This window comes from Heptranchias perlo, chromosome 8, assembly GCF_035084215.1.
Source record: "Heptranchias perlo isolate sHepPer1 chromosome 8, sHepPer1.hap1, whole genome shotgun sequence".
Classification (NCBI taxonomy): domain Eukaryota; kingdom Metazoa; phylum Chordata; class Chondrichthyes; order Hexanchiformes; family Hexanchidae; genus Heptranchias; species Heptranchias perlo.
This window is the reverse complement of record NC_090332.1, coordinates 64,355,651-64,368,106: the sequence shown is the minus strand read 5'-3', so window position 1 is coordinate 64,368,106 and position 12,456 is coordinate 64,355,651. Positions and strand designations below refer to the sequence as shown.

The 12,456-nt window shown below is 42.4% G+C and overlaps 1 protein-coding gene across 3 annotated transcripts in view; it reads left to right on the top strand.

Annotated features, from left to right (window-relative positions):
* Positions 1 to 11,901, top strand: part of myo6a (myosin VIa) — a 226,242-nt gene extending 214,341 nt beyond the window's left edge. For all 3 annotated transcript variants that reach the window (XM_067989192.1, XM_067989190.1, XM_067989191.1), the window contains 5 exons: positions 723 to 761; positions 4,607 to 4,710; positions 7,938 to 8,069; positions 8,826 to 9,041; positions 10,015 to 11,901. In XM_067989192.1, the coding sequence (XP_067845293.1) occupies positions 723 to 761; positions 4,607 to 4,710; positions 7,938 to 8,069; positions 8,826 to 9,041; positions 10,015 to 10,214 (691 nt within the window). In that variant the 3' untranslated portion in view covers positions 10,215 to 11,901. The remainder of the gene's footprint in view (positions 1 to 722; positions 762 to 4,606; positions 4,711 to 7,937; positions 8,070 to 8,825; positions 9,042 to 10,014) is intronic.
* Positions 11,902 to 12,456: the final 555 nt, after the last annotated feature.

The window sequence follows — 12,456 nt, the reverse complement described above, 5'->3', positions numbered from 1 at the left end:
AGCATTCATTATGAAAATGCAGTTCTAAAGACATACAGTCCCTTTAGTTTAAAAAGTTTGCAGTTTTTTAGACTGGGATTTCCCCTTTATATAAAAGGGCTGTAATGGGGACAGACAGAAATGGCACTGATTTGGTTAATTGAAACATTTTTTAAAAAAAAACAGACATGTCAATGTGAAACTCACTCCAGCTCTCGTGCAGACTAACCTTTGTTCCCCGTGACATTACTTTTTTGCATTCCTTCCAGATTTACAGCTAGGTTTTTAGAATTTAAGGTAAGGGCAGTACACAAGACAAAAGCTGACACTGGCCTGAGCGTCGAAGAGTAGTTGTGTGCCATTTGTACATGAGACAGCTGCTCCACAGAAGGGATACCATTTGTTATACCACTGCTACACCTCGTTTAGATGCTGCGAAAATATTGGGTCTTCTGCTCGCAGCTTCCCTTCTGCTTTCAAGTATCGACTTTTCTGCCGATATGTTGGGGTTGCCACTTTCTCGATTCCCAGCATGCGTGCACAGGAGTTTTCAGTGAGCCATCTGTATGAGTGAATTATCGTCTTTTGCCTTTGTGTATTACTAAACTTTATCGAAGAGCTAGATGCATTTTTGGCTTCCTGCCTTCTGGTAATGTCAAACCTTTGAGTACTTTTCCAGAAATATATTAATACACTCTGAATCATTTACTGATTACTGATGCATAGTCTTGTTTATGTTACAGGGAAGAAATGGCCAAAGAAATGTCAGATTATCTGGCTAGGTAGGTAACAAATTGCTGCTTAAAATGTGCATTGAAATATCAACAGCCCGTCTAAGAATCACATACTGTAGGTTTGTTCACATTATTGGGGTAAATATATTTCTTGGGCTGGGGCCTTTTGTGGAAAATGCAGATGTAACTTTACTGAACAGTTGATTAGTTGTACAGCTTTATACTGCTGTCTTACAGTCACTTGTAACTAACACTGCAGTGTGCTCTCGGACCACTTAAACGTTGTGTTTAAAGGACATTAATAGACAGAAGGCTAGCTTTTTAAAGTCCTCCTTCCTGAAAAGCGTTTTACGAGGCACTTGCTTTTTTAAAAAAAAAATTAAAGATAAGTTTCCAGCCAATTCAGCATCCTGTGCAGAACACTGTAAATCGCCATTGTCCTCTTGGACAAGATCTTGAGCCTTGGATCTTGCCTGGGGTGGGGATTAGGAGAGACTGTCGAATAATCTCGACACAGGGATAGAACAATCCGTTTGTAGCTTATGACAACAGAATCTGAATATTTAAGTTTAATTCCCAAAGATTGTGTAAAGCAGCTTGAGTTCTTGTCCATTAAAGAATTCATGTTTCTCAGTGTAATTTTAAAACCCTGCAACCAGTTACTGTCCTAGTTTCCTAAAAAATCCAGATGTTGCTGGATCTAGTCTTTCTCACTGTAGCTGCTGACCCCTTCTTTTGAGGTTGCCCCATCTCCAGGTACTGACATTGAGCTGGAATTTCAGTCATGAGTCTCTGCTGTTTGATTCAGTGACTTCATAAAATCTTATAGTACAAAAAGCGACCATTCAGCAGCATCGCGCCTGCGCTGGCTCTTTGAAAGAGCTATTTAATTAGGCTCACTCCTCAGCTCTTTCCCCATAGCCCTGCAAACCTTTTCCTTTTCAAGTATATATCCAATACCCTTTTGAAAGTTACCACTGAATCTGCTTCCACCTCCCTTTCAGGTGGAGCATTTAGTCTTGTTCAACAGAAAACTTCAATCGAAGATTTATTTTCTTAAAGGAATGAGAACTCCATAAAGAGCAAAATGACTGTAGGCGCTGTCTCACCAGGCACTCAGCTCACTTTGGTGTTTGTGTGTTTATGGGATGTTAGAGCGTTAACTACCAGGAAGTGTATTTGGAAAAAGGTTTAGATGTAGGTCTGGATTCAAGGGATATTGGGTTGACTCTTTGCTCACTTGATTTAATGGAGGGCTAGGGTATAATTTCTCAACCAAATTTAGATACAATGTTTTTAATTTTAACTACTTTTCTAATTTACTTCATAATGACTAGAAATTTACAGAAGAAAATGTGGATTTGTGTTTTGTGTTACTCAAAGGATTAAACTTGCCATTGAAGATTGGGGACAAGAAAGCCTTTCCCTTATACAGTTCAGGTTTCCACAGTGACCCTTATAGCTTTGCTCGTGGGGTTAAGGATGTGTCAAATGTTGCAATATCTGTGACGTAGTCTTGATTGTTCATTAGTGACTACAAAAATTATATGTAAAAGCTGCCATCGTGTTTGGAAGAATAAGTGCTTAGAGGGACTGAGGTATATTTACTGATCGGTAAGTGCATGGAGTGCTTTTTCCTTTTCACTTTACCTGGTGTATGGAGCGTGGTTATCTGTGATGAAAGGCCTCCTGTCTGTTGCTTCAAGGTTAGATCAAGGAAAGGCAATGCGGCTTTCACCGTTCTCCTGGCATCCAGGGTCCACAACAAGAATAGGAAAATATTGCACGTGTGCAATTATTCCACTGTTGCCAAATCTGCCCACAGTGTGACCGGAGCGAATTTAGCATAACCGGACCCAGAAGTAGTTCCATTAGATAAACGGGGTGTAAAAATGCACCAGCTGTCTCATTGTTGAGAAGTAATGCAATGGATGATGTAAACCTGTCAATTGGATTACTACAATGCTGTTGACTTGGTAGGGGAAAGAGACTCAATTGGCACAGATTGTTGAGATAGTCTGAGCCTTACAACTCCAAAGGTTGAGGATAGAGCAGCTAATTTAAGTAAATCCCTAGGATTTTTCTTCAATAAAATAGGGTTAGAATGGGATGACCTTTGATGTAACGAATCTCTCTACTGTCAGTGCTACTTGTTAAACTCATTTTCACATTTAATAAAGCTTTAGCCTATCCATTTACTATTTATTTGTGTTTAGTGTCCTGAAAAACAGAGCACAGCTTAGCATTAAAAGAGAGAAATCCCGTTTACCGGAAGCATTAGTGCTGCTAAATGGATGAGATGGTAAACTCACAGCCCGTCCACCAGTTCAGGTGTCTGTTACAAATCCCTTGGTACTATTTGAAGAAGAACAGGGCAGCGGTTGGGTGGGAGGGGGGGTGGGTGGGTGGGTGGGTGGAAGAGTTGTCCTAGTCAACATTCATCCCTCAAACAACATCACCAAAGACAGAATAACTGACCATTGATTTCACTGCCGTTCATGGAATCTTACTGTACTTCATAGAAACTCACAGTTTTGGAAACACTTTTGAGTTATTTCTGAAAAATGTGAGAACCTACATTAATGCAGGTCTTTCTCTCGTGAAGAGGCAGAAGTTTACTTCCATTATGTATGTGAGACTATGCAGCACAGATTTTTTTTTTTAAAACAGTCCTCTTTTCAGTTGGTGAATTCAGATCATCTTTGGTGTCTTTCATTTTGTGTTCATTCCTTTATGGTGATTTCATGGTTTACATGTTAATTTCCCTATTACATCTCTGGCAGTCTTGTATGGAGGGTTTGGTGTCCAATTGCAAATTTTTAGATGTGGGGAAGGGGCCAAAATGGAGAGATTGTGTCTGGCCTTTGGTGAATTGTTTGGGAAGGACAAGATGGCTGATGGTTGACAGGGTGGGGAGGGGTGGGAGGGACAGAATTTGTCCAATATCTGGCAGAGAGGACAATCTGATCACTGGACATGTCTGTATTCACACACCAGAACTTCAGTTTTTGGATTTTCTAAACTTGAACTTCAAATCTATCAAATGCTGTTCTGTGCAACACAATGGCTTCCCTAATTGGTTAGCTCCTTTTAGACCTCCTTCTGTAAACATTGAGAATACTCCAGATAATGGACACCTGCATAACCACATTTTATACCATCTATATCATCGTTAAATCATCATGAACAAATTTGCTTGCAAAATTCTCTTATTTCCTATGTTTGCTAGATCATTACCACAAAGGCAAGGAGAGCAAGTATCTTTTGTTCAGTGCCTTTCTCTCTATTGTAGTTTCACATTCCACCACTCACCCTTCAGCTGAAAGAGAATGGAACAGTCTGACGCATTGCATGACCTTTTCTGTGGATAACGTCATTTCTGCACCACGAGATCTGAGTGACAGCTTGAATTTAAAGGGATTCCGAATTCCACTTGAGGTTGGGTTTTCCTGATGACCTGAAGCTGATTAAACTGAAATATGTGCAGCTTCGATGTGTACATTTTTTTGTTAAACTTCATAAAAGTGCACGGGTCCAAAGAATATAATTAAGGAAGGATTTTTTTTGGTACACGATATCTTAGAATCGTAGAAAAGTTGGCACAAAAGCTGGCTCTCGTTCCTGTGCCAATGCTAAGTCCATGCCGGATTTATCGAATCCAATTTGCCTGCCCTTTTCTAATACTTTTCTTTGTGTTTGGCCCTTTCATTTACCAGGTTTGAATCAAACTTCTTCTTCCAGACATTTCCTTGTTTTATTATTGCTTGGTGTACACAGGCAGCACTTGAACTGAATCCAACTCTTCCCCCACTGTTTGTGGATTGTATGCCAATTGGTGGCGCTAGGTTGGCTCCTCTGCCAAGCTGTCTTACTGCCCCATCTCTTTTCAACAGGAGTCCTCAAGTCCAGGCTACCAAGGCTGCTGCTGGTACGAAGAAATATGATCTTGGCAAATGGAAATATGCTGAACTGCGCGACGTCATCAACACCTCCTGTGGTAAGCAGACACTTGGTCTGGCAACATTGTCCTATAGGCTTCAAATCATGGCACGAGCCTATTCAAACTCCGCATGGGTTTTCACTTTGGAGAGTATATTAGATAAGAAAATAATTTTCCACCAAGCCGTAAAATTGTGTCTTTCTATTTATTTAATAAACACGATTGCAATAAATGGATGGATAGAGTTGTGTTATAAAGAAGATCATATGCGGTATGAGTGTGCAATGGAATGTCATTTAGTCAACAGTATATAGTAACTGGGAGCAAGGCTTGGGCTTGCGCTGATTCTCAATGCTGATTCAGTCATCCACGTTGAAAAATTACATACTGTGGGCACATTATTCAGGAGTCACGGTTGGGGTGGTTTCAGTCTGAAACAGTTGATGGTAATGGATCAAAAGGCAGGCAAAGAAGAGTGTGGTTGATTGATGTGATGGAATGGGCATGTCTGATAGAGGGCTGATGATATAGTCATGTGCAGAAGCCAGAAAGTTTGATGTGCGCTGATCACTAACCTCCAAAGCAGAGAAGGCACTTAGAGTGAGTTTGTGTAAAGCCAAACATTAAGGGTTAGTGCAGCATGTGAAACACCTCTGTCTAAGCTGTGGACAGAATGACCCTGTTCATAACTCCAGATTCCATTACTGTCCACAATGGAATGTTCTCCGATTCGTAAGTAAAAAGCAGGCCTATTTTTCGCACAGCTAGGCAGTAACCCTGAGTGATTTCAATCTTCTTCTCAGTTCCCCTTGCCCCCTCTCATCCAAATTCACTGATTTCCATAAACTTTTCCCTCCATAAAAATTCTCCTACCTATAGGTACAGTGACTCTTAAAATCTTGTTATCCCCCATGGCTCCTCTATTCCCATTGTCTCTCTCCCATCCTGGTCGATCCCCCCTGGTATGGCCCCCATCTTTGCTTCATCAAGTGCAAGGTTTGCAGACTTGAGGGCATCCGGCACACACATGGTTTAGCCATTTATCACCAGATCTGGCTGGATCACATCGGGCGCTATCGGGCCGCAATCTCCTCTGCCAAAACCACACACTGCTCCTGGATTGTCCTGGTGAGCAAAGGTAACCCTGGCTTATTTTCTCTGCAGCCAATCATTTCCTTAAACCCCATTACCTTGTTACCCCCACCTTCACCTCCAATAACAAGTGTGAGGAGCTCAGGGACGTCTTTATTACTAAGGTTGAGACTATCCATTCAACTGTCTAAACTACTTCCTTCCTTCCCCTTGCCAACAAGCCAAACTTTTACCCAGGCTCCCCTCGCCCTAAACATGCTGTTCTCCAGTTTCTCCCCTATTTCCCCTCATGTCCTTTCCAAGCTCATCTTGTCCATGAGACCCACCTCCTGCTCCTTTTTAGCTTATTCCACCTAAAATGCTGACCACCCAACCTGGTACTATTCCTCACTTTCAAAACTGGCATCATCACCCACCTTTTCAAAAACCCTACCCTCTACCCCATGTCCTTGCAACCTGCCGCCTCCTCCAACCTCCCCTTCCTCTCAAGTTCTTCTATATGTTGCCTTCCAAATCCGTGCCCATCTTCCCCGTAACTCCATAGTTCAGTCTCTCTAATCAGGTTTCTGTCCCTGCAACAGCATTGAATGGGACCTAACGAAAGTCACAAATGACATCTGTGACCGTGACTGAGGTGTATTATCCATCCTATTTCTCCTCATCCTCTTTTCCTCCATTTTCCAGCTTTGTGGGATTGCCCTCACTTGGTTCCACACTCAACTATCCAGTCATCTCCTGCAGTGGCTTCTTGTCCCACTCCTGCACCATTACCTCCCGGGTCCCCCAATGATCTGTCTTTGGCCCTCCCTCCTCTTCCTCATCACCCGCAGACACGAGGTCAGGTTCCTGGCCTCTTGTGAATCCCCCACAATTTGCTTTGCTGCACCATTGGTGGTCGTGCCTTCAGCCGTCTAGGCCCTACCCCCTGGAATTTCTTCCCTAACCCCTTCCACTTCTCCATCTCCCTTTCCCCCTTTAAGGCCCACCTCTTTGACCAAGCTTTTAGTCAGCCCTTCTAATATTTCCTTCTTTGTCTTGGCGTACATATTTGTCTGATTACGCCTCTGTGAAGTGCCTTGGGAGATTTTTCTACGTTAAAGGTGCTAAATATTGCTGTTTGCTTTGTTGGCTGAAAAATGCACTTGTTTGGCTGTAAGTCCTGCCGGCCGTAAATCCCGTCTCTCCTCCAACTCATTGGCTGACACTGTCAGTAGACGCTCCAATATTAATGCAAATTGTTGTTGTAATTAAACATTTTTCGTGTCTCTATATAAATTAAAACAATATTTATAAAAAATTTTAAGCCGTCTAAAGAGCAGGGGAATAGGACTAACTGGATTGCTCTTACAAAGAACTGGCATGGGCTCGATGGGCTGAATGGCCTCCTGTGCTGTAACCATTCGTTGATTCTATGATACAGTGCCCTGATGGCTCAGTTGGTAGTTGCACCCCCAGGGTGGTGCTGACTCATACAGACCAGGAAGATCCCAGGTTTGATATCTGGCCTGTGCACTTAGCTGATCTCAGTTAAGTGCACTGAGAGGGGTGCTATAATTGATCTCAGTGCCTTGGGATATAGAACAGAAATATCAGCCAAGGGTCCCGCTCCTGACTGCGCTCCAGCGACCTCTTCTGGAAAGTGCATGTATATGGTTATCAGGTGAGGACATGGTGAAGCTCTGCTGAGATATTCCCCCATGGTTAAATAGCTTTCCAACATATACAGCCTGGGCTCATGGATAAAAAAATGGGCACTTAGGCAAAGTGACAGAGGGCAGCCAACATTGTTCAAGCATGTATTGATGCCTTCAGAAGGGGAAAGGAACAAAGGTTTCGGGGTGGGGGGGTAGGAGAAGGGACTCTGTGTTGGTATACACAACCATGGCAATGCCTCAGCTGCTGCTAATTAATGCACTTTTTGTATTTTTTTCCTCATCCATCCTAGCCACAAGGTGTTCCTGGCTGAGAGAATGGGCGGTAAACTGGCCTTTGTTGACATTACTGTGTAAACAGGCCAGGTGAGATGCGTGAAAGAACTTTCTCTCTCTTTGTCTCACTTTCTGGAAACTTAACAAGAAAAATCTTCCTGATGGAGTTTCAGTGAAGAATGAGGGATTCACGGGGGGAAAAAAATGGTCCCCAGTCCTTCCTTGAAGAACCTGATTGTACTCAATTGTGTTGTGTTACTGCAGATATTGAGCTGTTGGCAGCCTGCAGGGAGGAGTTCCATCGGCGGCTGAAGGTTTACCATGCCTGGAAGTCCAAGAACAAAAAGCGCAACGCTGAAGCAGAACAACGGGTTCCAAAATCCATCACCGATTATGGTAAGAACAGAAGTACCAGAAAAACCAAAATGATGGTGGTAAGAGACCTGAATTGATCTGTACATGGGTTGCATTTACACAAGTGGCTTATTGACCGCTGATTTGTACATCTTACCTCTGGACTCGCTGCTCTCCATTGATACTGGGCACCCCACTCAGCTTGCTTCCCTATCCCCCCTCAATGCTGCCATTGTGGGCCTATATCATGGGGCATTCTCCCCGGTGTCGTGGCCAATATTTATTTCTTAACCAACATCATTGAAGAAAAATAGTTTATCTGGTTATTATCACATTGCTGTTTGTGGGAACTTGCTCTGAGCAAATTGGCTACTGCGTTTCCTACTTTGGAACAGTGATTACACTTTGAAAGAACTTCATTGGCTCTAAAACGCTTTGGGACGTCCTACGGTCATAAATGGCGCTTTATAAATGCAAGTACTTTTTTTCTTAACTTTTCATGTAGAAAACAAAAGCTCTTGAGTTATCGGCATCCCTTCTTTTCTGATTACATCTCTGTGAAGCCCTTGGGTGTTTTTTCTATGTTAAGTGCACTATTTTAAAAAAAAAGTAGGGGGTTGTTAAATGTGCCTTTTTGAAAAACATGAGATCAATATTGTGGGATTGAGAGGACTGTGAAGTCTTAAGATTCAACATTATTTACGGTTCCAGTCATTGTTTAGTTACAGCTTCACGTTTGATTCTGAAGTCTGTATCTGATTCATATGTTCATGAAATGTTCTTATTGATTTGCAATAGCTCAGCAGAATCCCCCCCAGCTACAAGCCCGGCAGCAGGAGATTGCTCAGAATCGGACGCAGCGCTATTTCCGCATCCCATTCATCCGCCCGGCTGACCAGTACAAGGAGCCCCAGAACAAGAAGAAAGGCTGGTGGTATGCCCATTTTGATGGGCCTTGGATTGCACGTCAGATGGAACTGCACCCGGACAAAGCACCTATACTATTGGTAGCTGGTAGGTGCACTGCGGATTGAACTGATGAAACAACTCTCTCGTGTTTTGCTGTGAACTGTATGCACGAACGTAGTGTATTCCAGCTCTTGTATTTAATGGTTTTGCAATAAAACCTCAACACTAATCCACTTTACGCATTTATAAAGGGGATATTTAAATAGGACCTGAAGGTATATAGCAGCCTAACATGGACTGTTTTTCCCTCCGTTAGTAGATTTTCCCCTTCACCCCCTCCCCCCCCTCCCCCCACCCCCCATGTCTTCCTTTCTTCCTTTCTCTCTAAACCCCCCTCTCCTCCTTTAAGATGCTACTTAAAACCTACCTCTTTGACCAAGTTTTTGGTGACCTGACCTAATCTCTCATGCGGCTCGGTGTAAATTTTTGTCTGATTACGCTCCTGTCAAGCACCTTGGCACGTTTTACTAGGTTAAAGGCACTATAGGTGCTGTCTCATGTTGGGATACAGTTCCACAGGCCTTCCGGTACCACACCCAAGTGAGCATTCTTCATGTGTGAGCCTCGGCAGAGTGGCCATCGAGCTATTTGACTTTTTGTGGGGCATTGTTACTAAGCCTGATCCTAACTTGATGATCTCATCCACAATTCATGTGTTCAATTTTCCAAACAGGAAAGCAGCCAGGGATGGGAATTTTAAAATGTCCCCCTCCTAGCTCAGGGGCACTGAGGACAATTGCAACACCTCTCCTCTCCCCTCTCCTACCCCCACCTGAGAGCAGATAACCAGGGATCGAACCTAGGAGGTTCCTGACCCATGTGGCCAGTACCACAATAGGTGGTGCTTTTAGCCAGTAAAAAGGCTTTTGTGTGTCGTGATTTAATGTCATATAAATGTACAAACCAGGCCCCGAGAGCCTTTTGAATTCACTGCCTGCATCTGATATTTCTGCAGTAGAAGGAAAGACTTCCTCCTCTTCCTGTGGATTTTTTTGATTTCTCCTGATTTATATTTTAGGTAAGGATGACATGGAGATGTGCGAGCTGAGCCTGGAGGAGACGGGGCTCACTCGGAAGCGCGGAGCTGAGATCCTACCACGGCAGTTTGAAGAGGTCTGGGAGCGCTGTGGAGGAGTCACGTATCTGCGCAATGCAATTGAGAGCAAGCAGGCCAGGCCCACCTACGCCACAGCGATGCTGCAGCACCTTCTGCAGTAGAATGTAATAGTTTCTGTCCTAATTAAAGAGAGAGTAGTGTAGAAAAAATACTTGTAAATGGAACGAAGGGAAGAATACTTCCCTCCCTGTCGAAAAATAAATCTCCCAGAGCTTGAAATAAATGTTTCTTAACTTCCAGAACTCATAAGCACTATGCTATGCAATGGTAATGAATAAAACCAATTGAGTAAAATTAGGAATAATATTTAGTGATGGTAATCCTCTTTCCTTAGAACTGTGTGGTTAAACAATCAAAAATAAAAGACAATTAGGATGGATCGTAGTTTAATCGCAGATGCTGCAGTGACATTTGCAAGACTAGGCAAATGATGGTAGCTGATTTATATACTATTAGTTCTTTCAAAATAATGTGTTGGTTGGAAAATGTGTAGTCACATCCTGTAGTCATTTAAAAATCCACAAGTTGTCACCTTTGATTGAATAGTTAGAAGTTATTTAATTATCATTCGGGGCAAGTCCTCGATGTGAGTAGTTACTATTCCCCCATAACACACATTTTATAAATCCCAGTCCAGTAAGACAAAACAATAATAGCATTTCACAGCTGGATTATAACTTTATACTTGAAGGTTGCAGCTTTCAGGAACTATTAAATAACCTGCGATCCTTATAGATACTTTAGCACTTGTGGGTCCCTATATCTGGTTCTTGCAGAAAGTTACCTCTTTATTTCAAGCCCTGCAGTTTCAAATAAACATAATCATTTTGGAACTATTTGACAAGAATGGATTTCATTAACTGTAGAGCTTTGTTTTGTTAATTCCTAATTTTTGTGATATATTTGTGTAGTGAAGTCTTTTTTTTGTGCACCCTGTGTTACTGAATATTTGGACCACCTATAAACACTGTTTCTGCAGTAAAATAATGTCTTAAAACTGGCACTGCGGGTTCTTTGCACCAGGTGTCCTAATTCAAACAACCAGTTCCTCAACACAATTGGTAGACCTTGCGTTAAGAGTAGTTAGTTAACAAGTTGTCGTGTATCCTCTCCAGCTTCTCCTGAGGGAGACATGGTCTTTAGGGATTGATCAGGTGCTCTCACCATGTTAGCAGTGGAACGACTTTTTCCTAATATCTGCCAGTACGTACTGATCTCACTCCCCTTACCATCCCATAAAGCCATATTCAGAAATTCCTTCTTGCGAGGTTAATGGTGACGAATTGCATTTTTGAGGGGATTTGGGTAAAACCAACTTCCAGGTCTGGAAGATAGATTGTCTGTTGGCTTTTTGTGTACAATTTTTATCCTTTCATTACTGCTGAATTTTTAAAAAAACACAGTATCTGTGCAGATGGGATTTGTATAGAATGGAATAGAACAGAGTGGTGAGAAGAGTCAGCCTCAGATAAAGCTGGCCCGTGTAATCCTGCACTGTATGACAGTTGTGATTTGACAAAGTCTAACACAATAACTGACTGTGGTGTGGATGTTGCTGTAAGTAGACTGGTTATTTATTTATGATTTCAAACGTGCGAGTGATTGGTATTCTCTGACAACCTGAACTGTAAGTCATACCTTAAAACTGTTGATGTTTTCCTGATATTTCTTGAACCAATTGGACCAAGTCTCATGTACGATCTGCACAGTTTTACCATTTGATTTTGAATTGTCTCTGATTTTTTTTCAACTGATGAGATGCAGAAAATAAACACATTCCTTATCTAATGTCTTGGAGCATGTTTATATTTTTGTGTCTTTCACTGATGGTGTCAACCCTCCTGGTGAAAGATTTGTTTGTATAATTTTGTGAAATCAAGAGGTTTGAATATCCAGCACAGATTTTACATTTTTCAGTTGAATTACCTGGACAAAATGTTTTTTCTAATTCATTCTCGGGATGTGGGCATCACTGGCAAGGCCTGCATTTGTTGTCCACCCCTAGTTGCCCTGAACAACTGGGCCACTTCAGAGGGTAGTTAAGAGTCAATCACGTAGGTGTGGGAATGGAGTCACATATAGGCCAGACCAGGTAAGAATGGCAGGTTTCCTTCTGTAAAGGACATTGGTGAACCAGTTGGGTTAATGTACACATTGAGTCACAAATATGCACCAAGGTAAGGGCTATCATGCTCTTGAGACACAGTAAGCTGGGTGTGTGGGGGTGGGGGGGGGGGGGAGGGTAGGGAATGGCACGTTCTCCTCCATGTGCTTGTTAAAGGATTCAAGTGTAAGTTTGTAAATTGTCTTTAAACCCTTTCAGTAACCATTTCTCGTAGGGCC